The sequence below is a fragment of the Heptranchias perlo genome, chromosome 24 (assembly GCF_035084215.1).
Source record: "Heptranchias perlo isolate sHepPer1 chromosome 24, sHepPer1.hap1, whole genome shotgun sequence".
In the NCBI taxonomy this organism is placed as follows: domain Eukaryota; kingdom Metazoa; phylum Chordata; class Chondrichthyes; order Hexanchiformes; family Hexanchidae; genus Heptranchias; species Heptranchias perlo.
In genome coordinates this window covers 8,134,000-8,156,943 of record NC_090348.1, presented here as the reverse complement: position 1 = coordinate 8,156,943, position 22,944 = coordinate 8,134,000, and the positions used below count along the sequence as shown (strand labels likewise).

Here is a 22,944-nt window from a genome sequence, read left to right as displayed (position 1 = left end):
CCCTGTAAATTTGCTCCACTATATCCTTCCCACTAGTTGGTGGCCTCTAGAATATACCCAGTAGTGCAATGGCACTTCTATTGTTTCTTAACTCTAACCAAATAGATTCTGTCCTTGACCTCTCCTTGCCAATTATTAGAAAAAATTAAAAGCAAAATATTTTTATTGTTGCTGGAAATTGAAATAAAAACATAAAATGTTGGAAACAGTAAGCAGGTCAGACAGCATATGCGGAGAGAGAACCAGAGTTATGATGAAAGGTCATCGACCTGAAACTTTATCTTTGTTTCTCTCCACAGATGCTGCCCTGACCTGTTGAATGTTTCCAGCATTTTCTGTTTTTATTAAAAAAAGATGTTAGGAGCAGATACGTTCACTAACAAGATTTATCGGGTTCTTTAAATTCATTACAGGATCAAGATGGTCGCTTTTCACCACCAGAAGTGACATTTTGCAGAATTTTTCACTCACTCACATGCAACTTGAGTGGTAATGCTCCCTCCATCTTCTACTATAAATGTACCGTATTTTACATAGTGCTAGATCATAAAACCTGCACTGCATCCTGATGAACACAGGAAACTAGTGCAAAAAATTAACGTCATCAGCATAAAGTTAGAATTTTAACACCTTAAGAAAGTTGGCTGTGTGAGAGCTGGGAGCAAAACGTGAGTTCAACATCAAGAAAAATACCTTGCACAGAATGGTCTCTACTGGCCGGCATTTCAGATTTGCATTGTACTGTGACCTTATCTGTCTTCATTTTATTCTCCCCACCATTTCCCTCTACCGACCCCACTTCCGAACACTACTTTCCATGCCACCACCATCCTCATCTCGAGTGTTCTATCACCTCCACCACCAACCCCTCCCCCCAATATCATTGTTCTCCAGCCCTGTATAACCCATTTCTACCTCCTCCCAAGTTATACACAAAGGAGTGTTCAGTCAGACCCCTGTTTCAGGTCGTGCCTGCCCCACTTAACTAATCGCCACTCAGTTGGATTCTATCGTTATCCAAGCTTCACCTACCTAAATCCATGACTATTTCGAATCCCTCTGCTGTTTTAACAATTGGGTCTGGTCCTAATCATCTCCTTCCACTATGGATGTTCAGTGCCTCTGTACCTCCACCCCTCAACTAGGATGGTCCCGGATACCTTCAATTCGTACTGGGACAGCGGTCCAGGTTGTCCCCATCCTCCAGAACCATCTCCTTTACTTGGCTGAACTTGTTCTCACTTTGGAGTAGAGAGAGGTTGTCCGCTCATTCACTACAGATAAAAGGTGTTGCTATGGAAAGCCATATGGGTCCCAGCCATGGCTAGGATGTGAACCACTGTTCCAATCTCACTCAGGGCTCCTCCCTGACCTTTTCTTCCATTACACTGATGGTGTTGGTGCTACTTACTCTCTTGCTGTGAAATCGTGAATTCCAGCAATCATGCTGCTCACTTCCACTGATCCCTCACCTTTGCACGGCCCAACTTCTTTACCTTCCTTGTCTTTGTTCCCCACAGACATTTATTGCAAGCCCATAGACTCCTACAGCGAACTAGATTATGCTCCTTCCCACCCCATTTTCCATAAAGACACCATTTCTTACTTCCAGTTCCTCCATCTCTCTTTCTGTTCTGATAACTCCACTGAAATGTCCTCCTTTTTCCTCAGTTGAGACTTTCCCTCAGTTGTGGTTGACCGTGACCCTAACTGGTCATCTCCCATGCTTCCGGTCTCATCTCCTCTTCCTCATGACCTAGTCATGATTCCCTAGTCATCACCTTCAACCTCACTAGCCTTCACACACACAATCATTTTCCACCATTTTTGCCATCTACAACATGAATCTGGGCCTTGGCTCCAGAGGGTCAAGGTTGGGAGTCTGGGAGGCCTCAGGATGCAATGATTCCGTGGTCAGAATCCTACCCATCAACTCCAACACAATCCTGGCCTCACCCAATGTCCATATACATTTCGCATGAGATCAATGTACTTGGGCAGGTTCTTTCCACGGCTTTTGTTCCTCCCCCAGACCAGCAAGGATATTAAGTAGTGGACAAAACAAACACTTGATTCAAGCTTGCTGTATTTTCATAATATTTTAACAGCAACCACCATTGACACAAATTTATAGCCAATACAGTGAACAGAGGAAACCTTTAGTGTGATATTAAAAATAATTAAGTATTATGTACATAATTTTTTAAAAATACACAATTTGTAAATTTTTGCTCTCCAATCCAAAAATAAATACCAACATTCTCTGAAAAGGGCCAAAGTATACTGAAAGAAGGCATTTTGGGATTTGAATTAATTTTGACTTGCTTAAAACAACTGAAATAAGATCACTACATATTTAACAAACAGTTTGGTTTGGAAACACACTCCTTTTGTTGATAGTGACTCACAACATTCAATGCCAAAATTGGATCCATCACACCACAGTGTCTTTTTACTTCTTTGGCCATTACATGCTGGAAAATGAATATTGTGCATCTAAAGACGTATCCTTTTACACTCTGAACAAGAGCGCAGGGTTGCTAACTAATAAAGACGCCCTTACCTCTAGTACAAAGGCATCCTTTTTCCCATGTGAAAGATCCAGTTCTGAAACGTCATCTGAACTTTCTGAATGGGACCTAAAGAGTCTGGAACGTTGCCTTGATTCTGGGATTGGGGATCCAAGCAGCTCCTCTAGTATCTCCTATTGTCAAAAGTGTATTGGACAGGAAATAAATGTTGCTTATGAAAAGATGTCACTATTTATTTTCCCTCCTGCTCCACAGAAAGCATTGATGTATTACTAGAGAACAAAACCAAGGACTCTGGTCCCCCACCAGTACCTCATCTAAGTAGCCATGTGTGACTAGATAGTGAATGCTAGCAGGCTATTCGAGTGCCACTGGGGAGATGGAAAGGAGCATAACAATCAAGCTTGATCCTGTCTCCAGCTGTCACCCAAACCCAGGTACTTCCAACAGGGATCACTGGACAGTGATCAGGAATGGGAACCCCGACCGCTTTCCCCTTCCTAATCAAGAGGTGCCGAGGTCACTGTCAGAGCGCAGATCACCTCACTTGGACCTTCTTGGTTTGTATGGCCCTACTCCTCGCTGTTAACTAAACGAGCTATTGATAAACATGGGGCTCACAATTTTGAAACACATTTAAATTTATTAAATCTGGGCTGGCTACTTCAGATTTCTACAGGATCAAATCCATTTTTGTTTATTTCCAAATTTTTTACAGAACCGTGCAAATTTTACACGATGCCTTGCAGAAATATGCTTTGCAGATACATGGCACTTGTAGTTTCACACATACAGTTGCTAACAGTTGGAAAATATTGTGTATTGATCATTTCCCATCTGAAAACATTCCCCAGTGGGCTTTAGCAACCTGTGGTTCTTGGGGTATTTGGCTAAACAGTGATGGGGTGCAATGGGCCCATGTCCTCTGGGGCTTTTGCAGGTTTAGGTGCAATTTATGCACTATGTGCTTAAATTGGAAAATGTCTACATTAGTTGTGGGCGATGTCGTGTTACATTACAGCTGAAGGGAGGAGTGCTAAAATGAGAACTATGCAAGTCTGCCAGCTACAGTGAGTCTGTCTCATTGACAGAAGACTGAATTGCACAGAATTACATCGAATTTTACAGCACAGAAACAGGCCATTTATCCTAAAAGGTCTATGTCGGTGTTTATGCTCCACACAAGCCTCCTTCCATCTTACTTTATTTCACCCTATCAACATATCCTTCCTTCTATTCCTTTCTCTTTCATATACTTATCTAGCTTCCCCTTAAATGCATCTATGCTATTCGCCTCAACCACTCCCTGTGGTTACAAGTTTCACATTCTCACCACTCTGAATAAAGAAGTTTCTCCTGAATTCCTTGTTGGATTTATTAGTGACTATCTTATATTTATGGCCCACAGTTTTGGACTTCCCCACAAGTGGAAACATCTTCTCTACGTCTACCCTATCGAACTGCTTCATAATTTTAAAGATCTTTATCAGGTATGAATTTGGGAATAAGGCCAGTCACAAGCTCTGGTGGGTCCCATTATAGTATAACTGTCTGAAGCCAAAGTGGTTAAAAAAAAAGCTACTTTAATGAGTTTCTCACACTGCTCCTGATAAATGATCAGACACAAATTGTAGTCATCACACAGGCTGTGCTGGTGTAACACGAAAACTGCCTAGAATCAATGCAAAATCTTTAGTATGACTGGCCCAATAATTAGGTATTCAAACCTTTAACGCTGTTGCCATCCTGCCACCAAGCTTCAATCACAAAAGCCAGAACTATTTTAACTTGATAAACACCATTTGCCAGACACACTTAGCAGTCTCCAAGAACTGGTGTTCGATCCTACAGGAGACAGGATCTGTTAATGACATCAGGCTCTGAAAAAGCCTTCATTCCATGACTGTACATCACTTGTAAAGCCTTCAAATGATTTCAGGTGGATAAACACCAATTTCAGTCAAGTGTACGTAATATGAATCTTTTTCTTTTTAAGGCAGTGATGTACAAAATATGACCAGACACTGGTCATATCACAGAGCTGCACTGCCTTGTAGTAATAGCTCTGGCTGCAAGTGACTTAGAAATACGAACACAGCAAAAAAATGTTTTTCTTTATACTACATATCAGTCATGTTTCCATATCACCACATTTACAAGCCTCTTTAAATAAAATAGCTACTTATTAATTAGTAAATTATTCTACTAGGATAATTTAATACAAAAAGTTAAAAACATTGATAATTCTGCACTCAGTACGACAGTATTAAAACATATATAAAAGGCATTATAATCATAATTTTCACAAGAATACAAAAAATATTGCTTACCTCTCCAGGAAGCACCTGACCTTACCATTAGGAATGTACAGTGCCTGATTGTAGCATGCCAAAAAACATTGCGCAGTAGTCAAAGGAACAGGAGTAGGCTATTCAGCCCCTCAAGTCTTTTCCGCTATTCAATCAGATCATGGCTGATCTATACCTCAACCCATTTACCTGCCTTTGCTCCATATCCTGTGATACCCGTACCTAATTGAAAGCTTCAATTGTCCCAGCATCCACAGCATTTCGGGGGAGAGTGTTCCAGATTTCCACTACCCTTTGTGTGAAGAAGTGGTCTTCTTCACTCAAATAATCCATGCTAACTCTATATTATCTAGCCATGTGGTCACTACTGACCAGATTGCAATAATAAATTCCACAGCACCACATTACAGCCATATTGGATTTTGTGTCTACTTCAAGTTATTTTTTAATCCTACTTTATAATTAGCATATAGTTTAAATTGAGCTAAAATGCAACATTTTGACAAATTTCTGTCAATTCACTTGTCCCCACCCATTCCCATCTTTTCTCCCCACACAACATTCTCTCTACACGGTGTATCTCTCACTGTGAGGGGGGAGTATTTGGTCAAGGTTTATACATTTCTCCACAACCGCTGCCCATGTTTCTCCAGGACTATAAAACAGGAAGTGTTCCACAGAGGGATGAGACAGACCAAGTCACTTTTTTTTTTCTGGCTCGCTGGAGTTCACATTGTTTACAGTCTACAAATGTGGGATATGAACATAACCTCCCAGCTAGGAAGCTTGGGCCTTTAGGCATCCCCATATTTTTCATTTTGAATATGTCAAATGTCTCCAATTTCACGTGTAACAATGGTGTTCCACGTAGGTACAGCCCTGAACATTTGAGTATTTCACTAAATTCCTCACAGTTGTTTTGCTAAACAGTTAAAGTTTCTTGCTATGAAACTTTTTACTGTCATAGAATCATTGAATGATACAGCATAGAAGGAGGCTATTCAGCCCATTGTGCCTATGGCAGATCTTTGAAAGAGCTATCCAATTAGTCCCATTCCCCTGTTCTTTCCCCATAGCCCTGCAAATTTTTCCCCTTCAAGTATTTATTCAATTCCCTTTCGAAAGTTACTAATGAATCTGCTTCCACCACCCTTTCAGACAGTGCAGTCTAGATCATAACATTATTCCCTGCGTAAAAAAATTCTCATCTTGCCTCTGGTTCTTTTGCTAATTACCTTAAATCTGTGTCCTCCAGTTACCGACTCACTCACCAGTGGAAACAGTTTTTTCTTATTTACTCTATCAAAACCCTTTATGATTTTGAACACCTCTATTAAATCTCCCCATTTCTGCTCTAAGGAGAACAACCCCAGCTCCTCCAGTCTCTCATTGTAACTGAAGTCCCTTACCCCTGGTACCAGTCTCGTAAATCTCCCCTGTACCCTCTCTTTGATATCCTTCCTAAAGTGTGGTGCCCAGAATTGAACACAATACTCCAGCTAGGGCCTAACCAGTGTTTTATAAAGGTTCAGCATAACTTCCTTGCTTTTGTGTTCTATGCCTCTATTTGTAAAGCCAAGGATCTCGTATCTGTTTTTAACAGCCTTCTCAACTTGTCCTGCCACCTTCAAAGATTTGTGTACATACACCCCCAGGTCTCTCTGTTCCTATATCACCTTTAAAATTGTACCATTTAGTTTCTATTGCCTAGCCTCATTCTTCCTACCAAAATACATCACTTCACACTTCTCTGCATTAAATTGCATCAGCCATGTGTCTGCCCATTTCACCAGTCTGTTTCTGTCCTCCTGAAGTCTGTTGGTATCCTCCTCCCTGTTTGCTACATTTCCTTGTTTCATGTCTTCTGCAAACTTTGAAATTCTGCCCTGTATTCCCAAGTCCAGGTCATTGATATATATCAAGAAGAGCAGTGGTCCTAATACCAACACCTGGGGAACACCACTGTATACTTCCCTCCAGTCTGTAAAACAACCATTCACCACTACTCTCTGCTTTCTGTCCCCTAGCCAATTTCGTATCCAAGCTGCCAGTACCTCTTTAATCCCATGGGTTTCAATTTTGCTAACAAGTCTACTTTGTGGTACTTTGTCAAACGCCTTTTGAAAGTCTGTATACATAACATCTACCCTCTCCATTACTTCATCAAAGACTCAATCAAGTTAGTCAAACACAATTTGCCTTTAACAAATCTGTGCTAGCTGTCTTTTGTTAACCCACATTTTTCCAAATGACAATTAATTTTGACTAGGATTATTGTGTCTAAAAGTTTCCTATAAAGGGAGGTCCACCCTGCAATCTATGGCTATGCAATTCATCCCCATCACTGCCTGGTATCAAGCCAGCTTATTGAAAATAAACAAGCCCCACACAAAGTTTACTGACTCTTTCCTTATGTTATCTCGCATACAAACATGTTTGTACTTACTGGAGGATTTATCTCATAGATCTCCCTGTTCTTTATGATCATATCATTAATCTTTTTCTGCATATTTGATATATGTTGTTCGTAAGAAGAGTCACTTGGAGTCTTCCCTGCAATCTGTATACCACCTGGAGAGGGCAGCGCAGTCAGATATAGACCGGTTGCAGACTAGAATAAAAGGAAGAAAAAAACCATTATATCATAAAAAGTAATGGCAGTTTCCTTTATAAATATGGACATAGGGATTTATAATGGAAAAAGCTGATAGGCAATGCGTGCAGATTTAAGACATTAATGGCCCAGAAATTGCTCAATGTGGTGAACCAACAGTGCTTGCTGCTCCATAGATTTATACTAACCCACTAACTTATCACAGTCTTCACTAGGTCCACTGCCTCTAATAGAAGCAGAGATGAGCCCAGAATTAGCTCTAGCGAAGCTCGGACCCATGGGAGAAGCGAGAGATTGCAGCATTTTTGACAAGCTGCGAATAGCAGGAAATGAGAGGGACAACGCTAAAATCATTTGTAAAAACAGTTATAGACAGCGAAAAAGAGAGGGTAAGAAATAATCAAATTAAACAAAAACGGGAAATTTTTTTTAAAACTTTTAATTTTTAAATTTTTTTTTAATTACCAAAAACGATTAAAATAAGGAGTAATGAGACTCCATTTTCTTAAAAATTAATTTTTTGTTGTTAGACAGTCATTAAGACTTACCGCACTGTTAAAAGTTAGTTTAAACCTGGTATTTTTTTTAAGCGTACCTGTTTTGTGGCGATATTAGTTACTTTCCAGCTGGGCAGATGAGCAAGTTGGCGCAGGTCCATTGTTTCCACTGATTCCAGCCGGCGGTATCCCTTTAATTCAAAGCTGTCATATCGCCGGCGAACCAGGAGGATCAAGTTCCGGATTTCATGATGAGCTCACCGTTCTTTTTTAAGCAATTTCTGGGCCATTAAATGTGTCAATATAGATTAAGAGTCCTTTCACATTGAAATTACAACACCGAAACAGGCAGCTCAGCTCGAACAGTCAGTGTTATCCTCCACATCAGCAGTAGTCCTAATTCCACATGCTTGCTCTGTTCCCATATCCTTTTATTCCCCTTTCCTTCAACCGCCTATCTCATCTATTCTTAAAAGTTATCAGTCTCTGCTTTAATCACTAATACTGGTAGTACATTCCACAGCCTCACCACCCTCTATGTAAAAATGTTTCTCGTGCTCTCTGCCTTAAACCTCTTACATTTAATCTCATATTTATGTCCCCTCGTTCTGGACCCTCAATCAATGGTTTGTTCCTGTCTACTCTGAACTAACCCTTCATAAAGCTATTCTTTACTATCCTAATATGTCATGTGTAAGGAATCTTACAACACCAGGTTATAGTCCAACTGTCTTATTTGAAAATCACAAGCTTTCGGAGGCTTTCTCACACTCACCTGATGAAGGAGAAAGCCTCCGAAAGCTTGTGATTTTCAAATAAAACAGTTGGACTATAACCTGGTGTTGTAAGATTCCTTACATTTGTCAACCCCAGTCCATCACCGGCATCTCCACATCATAATATGTCATGGAAATTTGTAACAGGTTTTTTACTTCAGTTTATGAATTATCTACGAGAACAAAAGTTAGATTTCAACACATTAAATAAATGAATGCAGAACTTCATTTCAGACATAAGTTGTGGGCATTCCTGGGTTAGTGAAACATACAATATTTTAATGTTCATCAGTGTTAGGGGTTTAACATTGTACTCTGTTAGATTCAGTGAAGCATTTACTCACAGCAAGGCCCATCAACATGTTTTCACCAACTGTAATCTGAATTCTTAGCCCAAAGAGTGCATTCATTCCTCTTAGTTTAAGTTTGTTCATTAGCTGGGTGTGAAGTTCATACTCCATAAACGGCAGCAGATTGCTTATTGCTGTGGCATTGGCCTCACCCTGAGTTTTCTTCTTCTGACGACACAGCCTATGTTACCGAAACAAGCAGATGTCAGTACATCTTACACCTTATTCTTAGCATCAACTTCTGTTGCTAAGACGTAATCAGATCAAAATACTAAGAGCACATTACCTAGCCTGAATCAAGCAGCCTTTTCCAGTTACTGCCGCTTCTAAGGGAGGTTCAACTGTGGCAAAAAGAACATCTGGAACCTTCTGCTTCCGACAAACATAACAATATGTGAGGTGTGCGGGGAAAGGCATATTTAACTCATCATAAGGAATGTGACAGAAACTGCAGCCCAGAGATGAAGAATCATCCAATCTGGAAAAAGGAGACACGTTCTAATGAGATCTTTAACTTTCAAATAATTGAACACAATTAACTTTTGCAAATGTTTGTAAAAGAGCATCCGGAAGCCCTTTAAGGGCTTAAAAACTAGTCAATACAACTGTATCTCTTGTGTCTTTTAAATAAAATAATTCACCCTCATTTTACTGCTAACTTCCTGTGGCTCAAAAGAAAAGATCAGCTGTTAATCTTATTAACCCATACAAGAGACATTTATTTCTGCAACAATCCACAAGGATAAAACACATTTTGTTCAGTAATATATACATTCAAAAAAATTCTGACGTAGCTGTGTCGACAGAATTGTTTTCAGAAAGAAATTAGAACCCCATTTGACTTTTTAAAAATTATTTTATAGTGCTCCAAACAGATAAATAAACTTGTTACTGTGGGACATTCAGAATTGAAGGGGCGTAACCAAGCATTGTATTGGTCGCTTATATTAACCATTATGACCTTTGCTAATTCATCATTGCAATCACACTTCAGTTTGACTTTCCTGAGTCTTTAATCAAAATCACAAGAAACGCCAGACATTTTCTCCAGTTACAAAGTGGAAAATCAGCGAGCAATATTAGAGAATTAAATATGGTTAGTATTTTAGATAGTTACCTTGATGCAAGCTGTTAGGTAACAACAACAGCATTTCAATTTCTTGCCAAATCGATGCCAAATTTCAAACTTTGTTAGTAGAACGAAATGAATTGTTTGGACCTGCCCCCTCCACTGTAATAGTTTAACCTACCCTAATATAGAAGCACTATCCTGGCACTGAAGAAAAAAATCAAACTCTCCCTTCTCTGACCCTGTGGAAAAGAAGCTAGGCTGCCTTGACAACCTGTGTTCACTGCAGCCTTCCATACTGCAGTCTTGAAGCATCTTTGGATTCAGTACAGCCGCAGTGCCTGAAGCAGACAAGATACAGACTTCCTCACTGTGGAAAATAAATGAACGGAAAATTATTGGAACGTTACATCAAACAAAAGAAAGTGCAGAAAAAAGTACTAAATTTCAGATCCAAGATAATCACAACACTGTTTTGCATGCTGTAACACAGAAGGATATGAATAAATGCAGAGCTTATTTATGGTGAAAAAGTTGCGCAAAAATGCCATTAAAGGCTATGTAGAGAAAGCTGGCCATACTTCAGTTTGATACAGCCATCATCTATTGTGCTATGGACAACTTAATCTGACAGTGAAGAGCTTCTCTTCAATGTCCTGGCCAATATTTATCCCTCAATCAACATCACTAATGCAGATTATCTGGTCATTATCACATTGCTGTTTGTGGGGCTTTGCTGTACGTAATTTGGCTGCTGCGTTTTCTACATTACAACAGTGATATCTCTCTCCTCTTACTCTTTCTTTCCTTCCACGTCAGAATATCCAAAACATGCAAGTGATTTGGATTTTTGTTTATGAAAAGGAGGAAATGCAAACTTCCATTTACAATCAATCAATCACATTAATTTATAAACCTACTGGCATGTTAAGCTGTCTTAGTGGCAATAAGAGGGTTCGATACAATGTTACCAGGTCAATGCTAGTTCTCATTAAACCTCCTCTCCCTCCGCGGAAGGGGCAGGGAGGAAGAGGAGGTGGAGGGAAAATGGAAAGACTGCTGTCACTGTCATGGATTTCATCAGTCAACAGGCAGTGACTTTTGTGGTGTTGTACAGGTCTTCTCGTCAATCCTTAACATCTTCCATCAACACACTGACCATTCAAGGGATATAGGGAAAATTTGCCCATATATATTTATTCTGCAGAGTTTAAATCCACATGAGGCTTTAACTCCAGGTCCCCAAATAGGAGTACCAGTATTATCATGAGATTGACGAGGCATCTTTGGTATGAAGTTTCCTTTCATTGTACTCTTTTAATGTGGATTTTAAAAAGGAAATCTCTCAGCTTATTCACATTTTCAGAGTAACAGCCAGTGATTCTTCACTATTTTAATGCTTGGATGTTGAAAACTTAAAAAGGAAGTCGGAAGGGTGGAGGGCAGTTTTGAACTTAACCTTGTATGATACTTTGCACTAAATATCCTAATTTTTTGTACCCTCATGGAGACCAGCACTTGGTACCATTTCATCTGGGATCAGCAAGTAGTGAATTAGCCTCAGATCATTACAAATGAATCAGACTGTTCTGGGGTCCTATGCAAAATGACACCAAAATGGATAAGCAAGGAAGGCAAGACTCAAAACATCCATCTTAACAAGGGTAAAAATAGTAAAAGATATTTACTACGCGATACCATATGCAGATCTATTAGCTGAAGCAGGAAGCGTACTTTAAACAAAAGAATATTTCCAACCTCCCTTCCCTTTTTTGCACAATTTTGGTTGCACATTAACTATCATTTTACACATCTCTGTCATTAATTACTTATATATTTTATACATATGTGTGTATATACACTATACATATATTAACTTCTGTACTTTCAACATTATTTCAAATATTAAATTGTGGAAATATTGGCTGCTAAGACAGCATTTATAAAATATGTACAACAGTATGAAAATATACGGCAAATTATTCCAAACACCTACGCTACATCGAGGACACACACTAATTGTCCCATAGAAAAATGACACACTCACCAGATGCTAGTTGATTCACTGTATCCAACCACTGCATGGCACCCAAGAGCTTTGCCATGTGACTTGATTTCTTGTCGGATTTCTGCCCACCAAGCATCGCGGGTTTCAGGTTCATCTAAGCAGATGAAGCAAAAAGAAGAAATCGATAGACAATTAAAGGTAGCTAATGTAACACAAGATATAACCACACAAATCTCTGAAGAATTCCATTCCCTCATTTTCTGTGGTATCTGCAACAAGAGTTTCACGTCCATAAAAACCGAAGAAGCGGTTACAGCAGACTGAACTACACTCCCTGTTCAGAAAAAGATATGCTCAGTAAAATATAGTTTGATGGTGATAGAATACAAAGAAAAAAAGCTGGCATCGGTAAAAGTGACCGTGAAGCTGTTGAATTGTCGTTAAAACCCAACTGCTTCACTAATGTCCTTTAGGGAAGGGAACCTGTTGTCCTTACCCAGTCTGGCCTCTATGGGACTCCAGTCCCACACCAATATGGTTGACTCTCAACTGCCCTCTGAAGTGGCCCAGCAAGACACTCGGTTGTATCAAACTGCTAATGGTTCAAGAAGAAGGCCCATCACCACCTTCCATGGGCAACTAGGGATGGGCAATAAATGCCAGCCTTGCCAGTGATGCCCACATCCTGAGAAGAAATTTTTAACAATAAAACAAATGTTGAAGCTTTTATTTAAAAATATATAATTAGATTCCATTTGTCATCAAAAAGGCCTTCAATGACTCATCATTATTGGTTTTATGAAAATTCTGGCTGCTGAAAATTATTGGTACAAATTCAGAATTATCTGCTAGAAAAGCATAATGGGCAACTCCTAAAGAACCAAAATCTGACCAGGTGTGGGTTGGCGCCATGGGCAGAATGGGACAGCGCGTATTGGTGGCACTGAAATGGGACTAATCTTGGCAGAGTCGTACATGTTGCTGCCAGCCTCAGCTACCATACAGAACATCTGGTTCAAAAAGGTTCTCCTTGTTCAGTATGGAGCGCAGAGTTATTTCTTGGAGCCACAGAATGTCAGGAGAACCAGATGTTCTCCACATTTTCTGAAGAAAAAGCTGAATACAAATTTCAGCGTCAAACTGATAAAAACAAAATTAAGATGCAGCTGCTTGAAGTCACTGTAAAAATCCCCTCCAAAAAATTGAAAATCATGATGGCTTGCAAGTATGACAAATCAGGTATCACTGTTGGGCTCTACTTTAATTATGGTTAGCAAGAGAGCACTGAACTTCTGAAACATTTAGATTAAAGACTTGTTGATTTACAATACATATAGGTAACTCTTAAAATACGATGAGACATTTAAACAACATTTCAGCTATTTTTTACCAATAAGTATAAAAGTTCATCAGTGTTCAACCATACATGAAAATCTGGAAAAAGGCACATCATAGAATCATACAGCACAGAAGGAGACTATTCGGTCCATCGTATGTGTGCTGGCTCTTTGAAAGAGCAATCCAATTAGTCCCACTCCCCTGCACTTTCCCTAAAGCTCTGCAAATTTTTCCCTTTCAAGTATATGTAGCCCATTCCCTTTTGAAAGTTACGATTGAATCTGCTTCCACCACCCTTTCAGGCAGTGCATTCCAGATCACAGCAACTTGCTGTGTAAGAAATATCCTCATCTCTGCACCCCCACCCCCCAAGGTCCCGGTTCTTTTGTCAATTATCTTGAATCTGTGTCCTCTAGTTACTAACCCTCCTGCCAGCGGAAACAGTTTCTTCCTATCTACTTTTCATGATTTTGAACACCTCTATTAAATTTCCCATTAACCTCACTGCTGCAAGGAGAACAATCCCAGCTTCTCCAGTCTCTCCACATAACCAAAGTCCTTCATCCTTGGTATCATGCTAGTAAATCTCCTCTGCACCCTCTCCAAGGCCTTGACAGCCTTCCTAAAATGTGGTGCCCAGAAATGGACAATAATCCAGCTGAAGACTAACCAGTGTTTTATAAAGGTTTAGCATAACTTCCTTGCTTTTGTATTCTATGCCTCTAGTTATAAGTTCAGAATTCCATATTATATATTTTTTAAGAGCCTTATCAACGACCGGCCAGCTTTAAAGATTTGTATATGTGAACCTGCAGGTCTCTCTGTTCCTGCACCCCCTTTAAAATTGGACCATTTTGTTTGTATTGTCTCTCCTCATTCTTCCTTCCAAAATGCATCACTTCACATTTCTCTGCTCTAAATTTCATCTGCCCATTTTGCCAGTCTGTCTATGTCCTCCTGAAGTCTGCTACAATTCTCCTCACTGTTTACTACATTTCCAAGTTTTGTGTCATCTACAAACTTTGAAATGCTGTCTTGTACACCCAAGTCCAGGTCATTAATATATATCCAAAAGAGCTGTGGCCCTAATACCAAGCCCTGGAGACTCCACTGTATACCTCCCTCCAGTATGAAAAACAACCGTTCACCACCATTTTCTGCTTTCTGTCTCTTAGCCAATTTCGTATCCACACTGCCTTGTGCTCGATAATCCCATCGGCCTCAATTTTGCTAACAAGTCTATTATGTGCCATTTTGTCAAACATCTTCTGAAAATCCATATACACAACATCAACTGCACTACCTTCATCAACCCACTCCGTTATCTTCTCAAATTTAATTTGCTTGGGGGTGCAAGGAATCCCTCTGCATACTTCTGCTACAGGTGTAAACTGTTATAGATTGTGCACCACAACTGATACAAAATCATTTGCTGATGCTTAACATAGTCAAGACAAAAGTCCTAAAACAGCATGTTATGGTGGTTTAAGACTGCTTAAATATTCTTATAAAAAGTTATTTTACAAATACATTTCTGTAAATTCATTAAAATATGAAAAAGAGTACAGGTCCCAGTTCTTGCCCCTCCCCACCACCAAAAAACTAGAAAGTGTTAATAGTCACAAAGGTAATGCAAACCTAATTGATCCCAATCAGCACAAACTTATGTAATCAAAACAGCATAGACATTTAACCTTTATGCATTCACAAATGTATTTCTGAACCAGAGGCACTGTCCACCTAGAATTGCATTGAATATCATCTACATTGCAATTAATAGTATTACATCCAACAGCCTCAATGGGAACATTTTGATTTAAAGCACAATTAGGAGAACGTGATAAAATGTATGCACTTGGTCAATTAAAAATATTAAACTCCATTTCAGTTTGGATTTCACTTAAGATTATTATACTGAAATATCCCCATTACATCGCAGTCTGCAAACTTTACTGGACGCAGAGAAATTACAACATGGATCAGCCCAACCAGTCCATGTTGGTGTTTATCCTTCACATAAGCAGTCGTCGTAATCCCATGTGTCTGCTCTGTTCCCATATCCCTTTCCTTCAACTACGTTTCTAACTTATTCTTATACGTTGATATGGTCTCTGCTTCAATCACTAACTCTGGTAGCGCAAACCATAGCCTCACCAACCTATGCATAAAAGTTATTCTTGTTCTCTGTCCTAAATCTCTTACATTTAATCTTATATGCATGTCCCCTTGTTCTAGCCCCCTCAACCACTGTTTCTAATGATTGTGCCCCATACTCTCAAACTTTGAACACCTCTGTCAAATCACCCTTTAATTGCCTCTGTTGTAACAAAAAGAGACCCAATAATCATCTTAAATAAAAAAAACTCTCCACTTAATGGGATTGAATGCATTACTTCCTTATTCAGCATGAGTTTTAACAATTAAGTACTCTCCAATTTTACAATTACTAGCAGCACATGCCATTAACAGCAGTGTCAGTGTTTTTTCTTTACAACCCTAGCCTTATAGACACATTCGTTTCATTCTAAGTACATAAAACAATTACAACAAATTAACCCTTTCTTAAACCTCAGCTTTACCAATACTTAATTTATTTTTACATGTAGATCATTTTGAGACTTCTGATTAGACAGAATCATTGACGTAAACAAAAGCATGGGCATCAAGCATTAAAAAAGGTTACGGTTCCCAACAATTAAAGCTTATAAAAAAAGTGTTCAATTCTTGTTCCGAAATAAATTCTTACATTCTTTCCGTAGTTCTTGTCCTTCACCAGGTTAAAAGAAAGTTTCATGCATATTTATAACTAAATATTAGTTGATATAGTGCCTTTCACAACCTCAGCACTTCCCAAAGCACTTCACAGCCAATGAAATACTTTTGAAATCCAGTCACTTATGAAATACTTGCAGCCAATTTGCGCACAGCTGGGTCCCACAAACAATGAAATAAATGACTAGATTCTGTTTCTATGATGTTGGTTGAGGGATAAATGTTGGTCAAGACAGCTGGAGAACTCCCATGTTCTTCTTCAAATAGTGCCACAGGACCATTTACATCCACCTAAGTAGGAAGGTGGTTTAACATCTCATCCAAAAGAAGGCACTGTCGACAGTGCAGCTCTCCTTGAGTGCTGCACTGAAGTGTCAACCTAGATTATGGGCTCATGTCTCTGCAGTGGGGCTTTGGATGAAAGACAATGTGCATTGTGGTTAGAAGATAAAATACTTATTTGGATAGATTGAAATTGTATACAAACATGAACCATACACAGAATTTTATTCCACTATGAACTTTAGATAAGATCCCCAAACTATGGGCACATCTTTCACATTTACATCTCTAAGCATCATTTAATTTAGACACTGTCTCTTAGAATAATCCAAAATATAACCCATTCATCCTTTTACTTTATGTCATTTTTATTTTTTTAAATGTTATTTTATAGTTATCAAAAAGATTGCAGATTTATTTTTTAAAACCAGCATTTATTTAACTAATCAACTCTCAAGTACCATAATGAATTCTCCAATCGGAATGAAATGGAACATGGAGGTAATGAAATCAACTCCCATTTACAGAAGATTAGGATTTTACATATTAAACAAAATATAATTATCAATTTTTAAACATCATAATTCCTCCCAAGGGTGTTTTCAAATAACTTTAAAAAGAGTAGGAAATTGGTATCTTTGTCTTACTGGTCTCCAAGTTAGTTACAGTGATGTGAAACAATGAACCTATGGCATCTGTCACTGTACAGCTTGGGAAAGAGTCCTCTCATTACACCCACATTCAAAATGATGGCACTGTAGGTTATCAGTGAGTATTAATATTTAATGGAAGATCTACAGTAGAATTTAAGGAATCTTTGGCGATGTTACAACTGAAGTTCATTCCAGGTAAATGCAAACAGTTAGAAGGGCAATAGAGGCCAATGTGGTTACTGCTACATGTAACCTTGGACATTTATTACAGTGAAGATACTATAAATGCAAGACGTTGGAAAGAGAATGATCAGGGATAAGGTGATCCAAGAAATATGGAAAGTAGGAGGATTGGGTGTGAAGCTCTTCATATCAGCAAACCCAAATAACATATTGAACTAATATATTTATACATAATCTATCCTCTTCCTGAGCAAACATTCAAAAATGCCTCAAACATCAAAAATATCCTCCATCCACCAAACTTACATACTAACTTCCCTTATCGAAATATTAACATGCTTCCATATTTATTAATGTATTCCTGACTGCAGTTTTTAATTCCAATAGGAAAGCAAATGGTTTAGTTACTTTCGAGTGCAGACTAGTGCTTGTGGCCTCACAACTGCAGTGTGAGATGTCGTCACCCTATCTGCCTATATCATCGTATCTTACACAGAAAAGTGTCCAATCATATTCAAATATAAATCCACTGATCCTAAAGGGCTCTTGTTACCTATGTGCAAGTGTGGCCTTACTAAACCATTAGGTTCCTAAAAGAGTTAAATTATGCAACCCTTTCAAGGACTATCACATTTTTTCTTAGCTAGCATTCTGCAAAATTATGCAATACTGAAGAGTAAAGAACACAACATATGGGAATGAGAAGTCTTAGTTCATTCATTGCGTGGAGTTGGGATGTAAATTCAACAGTTGCGAAAGGTACTGCATCAACAAAAACTCAAATGTAAGAAAGGTATTAAAATGCAATAAAACAAAATGTGTTCTCTGCCATGAAAAATGAAAAAAAAAGTGCAAATTTAAAAAAAATGCTCAGAAACAGCAGCCTTTTTATAGTTCTAGCCACAAAGTTTCAAGTGGGCATGCAATTACTAATTTATACAAATTAAGCTTGAAACTGAATAGGTAATAATTTAGGATGCATGATGTCAAGCACCAAGCAGAGTTCAACAATATGCAAGTCTTGGAAATACTTACTGCTGAAGCAAAAAATGTAAAAAAAAATAATGGCAATACAACAGGAACTCTCTTGGTGAACAATAGCCAAAAAATACTATGCATGTTGAGGCATGCTTCACTGAACGGGACAAAACAGACAGAAAACCATGGCAGCTCACTGAAATGGTTAAAGTAATGATCTTGACATCCTTGTAAAAGCATGGCAAATGTATGCAACATCAAAGAATATTTTTTTTAAACAGCATTAACACGTTACTTGAAATACCCAAACCAGAATAGCAAAAAATTAGTTTTAGTTATTTTTTTTAATAAATATGATTTACAAGGCAATATTGAAGTAATAAAAACAAAAAAGAGGAACTGTTTCAGTGATGGTAGGGACACTAGAATCGGCCCATGTCTCCACTCAAGGCTCACTCAAGCCTCACTCAAACCAATTGTCATTCTGAACAAATTTTAAGAAAATTATCTGATTCAGCAGTTCTCAAAAATCTTTGGGCAGGCGAAACAGCCTCTTAAGTAGGTCTACAAAAAAAAAATTCCCTCACTCCTCATTCATTTGTTTCCCTCCCACCCCCCACCTCCTCCACTTCTACTTTGTTTTCTCCATTCTACTTGCTTTTCTGTCCTCTTTTTTTTTTTGTCGCCTATCCAGTAGTTTGCTGGGAATCAAGGGTTGCTCGGGCTGCTTTCTTCGATCTCACTGCAGGTGTCTCTCTCTGCGTTCTGCTGCTGGGGACTTCAGGCTCTCTGCGAGTCATTTATTTCCATTTGGGCTGCTCTGCTCCCCTGCCACACCCTGGGATCTCTGCCTCACTCTCTTCCCTGCACTCATGGCTCTTGCAGGTAATCTTACCTGCTGTGTCCCAGTTCTACCTCAGTCTCTCTCATGCATTCGGTCTCCTCCCAGTTCCCATTCTTCTGCAATCCGTTTCATTCTTCTCCCTAATTTCTATTATTCCATTTTCTGTCTCTCCTTTCAGTCCTTGCTGTCATTCGTTTGCTTCTTTCCTCTGGTGGGGGGAGTCCAGAACAAGGGGGCATAACCTTAAAATTAGAGCTAGGCCATTCAGGTGTGATGTCAGGAAGCACTTCTTCACACAAAGGAAATTTGGAACTCTCTCCCTCAAAAAACTGTTGAGGCTAGGTCAATTGAAAATTTTAAAACTGAGACAGATATACTTTTGTCAGGTAAGGGTATTAAGGGATATGGAGCAAAGCCGGGTAAAGGGAGTTGAGACACACATCAGCCGTGATCTAATTGAATGATGGAACAGGCTCGAGGGGCTGAATGGCCTACTCCTGTTCTCAGGCTCCCCTGTCTCAATTTAGAAACATAGGAACAGAAGTAGGCCATTCAGCCCCTCTTGCCTGTTCCTCCATTCAACTGGATCGTGGCTGATCTGTATCTTAACTCCATTTACCTCCTTGGAGCTTTCTGCTCCCATCTACACTATTTACTGTGCCACTCCAACAAGTGCACACCAGTTATCACCACCCTACCCAGCTGATGCCCACGTGCCTCTCGCCCAATCTCCAAGTGGGACACCTTTGCCTGAACAAAAATGCACAAGAGAGCTACTGCTCGGAGCCAGCATTAAAATGCAAGAACTCAAGAGTGCACCAGACCTTTCCGGCTCACTTTAACCCGTGCTAAACGGCTGGTCCGTGGAAGTGGCTGTGCAAATGTGTTTCAGCCGAAGTGTTTTGAATTAAAAAGCTATGACAGTAATAACAACTAATTGCAGGGTTTTTTTTAATCTAACTAAATTTGGTCACTCCAAGCTGTTGCTAATTTCAGGTCGAACAATGTGATTCAGGCTGAAGGAGAGAACTGGAGAGAGCGAATGTTCTACATAACAGAACACTGTTACATAGTGGGTTAGATACTGGCCTTTCACCTTTGGGGCCTGGGTTAAAATCCTGCCCAGACTGATGGGATGCTCATCTGTCTGCTGGCTCCAAAGGTCTGATGTTTAGCCTATAGTACATAATTGCTGCTAATCCCCAAGGGTGATTGGTTTGGGGAGGGGTGGGGGGGGGGGGGTGGGAGGGGAGGTGGAATGGTATGCTTGATGCTTGTGCAGTAAGGAATGGTCTTCTGAGGTTGGGGGCTGATGCAGACTTGTTGGGGCATAGTAGATGGAGCGCTGCTCTCAATCTAACTGCACTATAACTGACTTATTACTTAGTGCTTGATGCTGAAAATATGAGTGACATTTCCAGGCACTTAAAACCCCCACCTTAAAGTTTTTTTAAAAATAGAAATTAATTTGATCAAGATAGCAAGTTCTGTACTATTACAATTGCTCCATCTTGATATTAAACCTTCACAATGACAAACAAAGATGAAGACAAGATCCAGCTAAGTGACTTAGTGCAAATGTTTAAAAATGGAACAAATGGGTCCTTTACTTTTATTTCACTATTTAGGAGGATAAATGTGAACTAAATTCTTAAACTGTATTATCAAATTGTTAACTTATTTCATGGATAGTGAATGATATCATGAGACCAACAGATTTGAGTGCAGTGTCCTGTACATTACACAGGGAAGCTGGATGGGCCGAATGTGGAACGGCACTCCAATAGTAGAATTCGCTAAAGATTTGTAATAGAATTGAATAGAACAAATTTTAAATTTCACCTAATAGTACTATTTCTCCTAAACTATCAACATTAACACAAGACTCTGCTATGTTACTGGTCACTTAATGCCATTCAGTGGAGTATCTGAATTGAAGCTGGGCTAGTACATAATTTTGACCAAAATGTAAGAACGTTTTCAGTATTTTAAACACTGGGTTTTAATTATGGAATTAGAAGCTTTCAGGATTTTTATCAAATACATTAAGACACATTATGCTTGGAGATGCAGTTTAAAATGTTTGTTTTTCAATGCACAAAATTAATTACTGTAACTGCATCCTTCAAAACTGTATAAAGCATCTAAAAAATTTGGATGCAAGAAAAGTGTCTGGTAAGTATAACTACAACTTGCTTTAGTAACAGCAGCAGCTCGGCTTTTGTTGTACATGCAACATTCCGTAAGTAATTAAATAAACTGTGTATATAAAAAATACGATTTATTCCCTAAGAATGATTCTGATCTATCCACTACAGAACATTTGGTTTGGTTATCATTACTTTCACAAATGTTCAGTGCTTCCAAGCGTTGAAAAATATTTACTTTAGCTGATCACAAAGTTATGGTGGTAAAGCCATGGGAGTTTACTTCACTGAGCTGCCATAATTTCGGTCAGTATGTGTAATGTTGAAGAAGTTATAAAATACCTGCATTGAAACTATTCCAGTCTAGCAGTTTGTATGATCTTGTGTTACCCATAATTCCGACAAAGGCTGAGTTCAAAACAGCAAGTTAGTAGATCAGTTATAGGAGCAGATCAGAGTAAGCAATACAGAGAACACAACAAAGACAACACTACTCCACAGGAACTGAAAAGACACAGACAATAGAGTTAATAGAGGTTCATTCATCCAGGCAGGGCAGAGAGTATGGACCATGCTATTGCAATCTAGTATTAGCGTAAGCCATTAGATCTTAATAAAAATGGAAAAGGACAGCCTGAAGACTACTTGCAAATATTGTTAGCTGTTCATTGGGAGTGCACATTAATTCACAGCCCTATCAATTTTCAATTTGAAGTTATTCTCCATAAAAAGTCAATAATTTAACAGCCACATAAAATTACTTAAATTATTTCTATCAAAGCGGGGAGAAGTGGGATGGTCTAATCCTTAGATTTAGTTATTCAGAGATTAAGAGCAAATCTGAGTAAACAAAATTGATAAATGATAAGAACTTGAGACTATATAAACGTACCAGTTCTATTATCTCTACATAATTGGGCTGTTGCAGATTGTTCGCAAGATGGATTCAAAATATTTTAAACCAAAATATTGAACTTTCATACCTCTCCCAATAAAAGCATATAGTGCACTAGAAAGACAAGCAATGCTCAAAATCCCCATTCCATATAAAAAGTTATTGGCAGAGAAAGTTGTGGAAATCATTTAAAAAGTAGTTAAAATGTTATGAAATGAACATCTTAGCATGCAAATGTAAATTGGGCTGTTAATAGGATAATGTATTTGGTTTTCCACCATTAAAATATATAATTGAAGGAGAAATCAAGGCTTAACACATTAGGGATAGCCTCCTAATATATGCACGACACATCAATATAGATGTATCACCAGCCAAAGTCAACTGAGTTTGCAGGGTGTAAATATATGTTGGCATATCCCAAATCTGGCATTGCTTTTAGTTTTATTAATCTGAACAGTGAATTCAGAATATTTTGACAGACGTCCCCAGCATAAAAGCCAAGATTAACATTCCACAACTAAACACGATGGGAGAACAACTGCACTAGTTGTTATCCGTAGTGAAATCAGAAACGTGTTCTCTTTGAATATGTATTTATAATGTTGCTGTACATAATGAACAGGGCAATTCATCGCTCTAAATGAGGCTAGAATTTGAAAAAAGTCTGCATACTGATCAATAAAAATTTTGATCCA

At 38.7% G+C, this 22,944-nt stretch overlaps 1 protein-coding gene across 10 annotated transcripts in view; it reads right to left on the bottom strand.

Annotated features, from left to right (window-relative positions):
• c2cd5 (C2 calcium dependent domain containing 5) overlaps positions 1-22,944 on the bottom strand; it is a 97,366-nt gene that overhangs the window by 22,668 nt on the left and 51,754 nt on the right. For 7 of the 10 annotated variants that reach the window (XM_068004710.1, XM_068004711.1, XM_068004713.1 and 4 more), the window contains 6 exons: positions 12,194-12,308; positions 10,328-10,516; positions 9,364-9,555; positions 9,072-9,258; positions 7,287-7,451; positions 2,564-2,704 (listed from right to left, as the gene is read on the bottom strand). In XM_068004710.1, coding sequence (XP_067860811.1) covers positions 2,564-2,704; positions 7,287-7,451; positions 9,072-9,258; positions 9,364-9,555; positions 10,328-10,516; positions 12,194-12,308 — 989 coding nt within the window. The remainder of the gene's footprint in view (positions 1-2,563; positions 2,705-7,286; positions 7,452-9,071; positions 9,259-9,363; positions 9,556-10,327; positions 10,517-12,193; positions 12,309-22,944) is intronic. The other 3 variants (XM_068004712.1, XM_068004716.1, XM_068004720.1) reach the window with 1 other exon arrangement.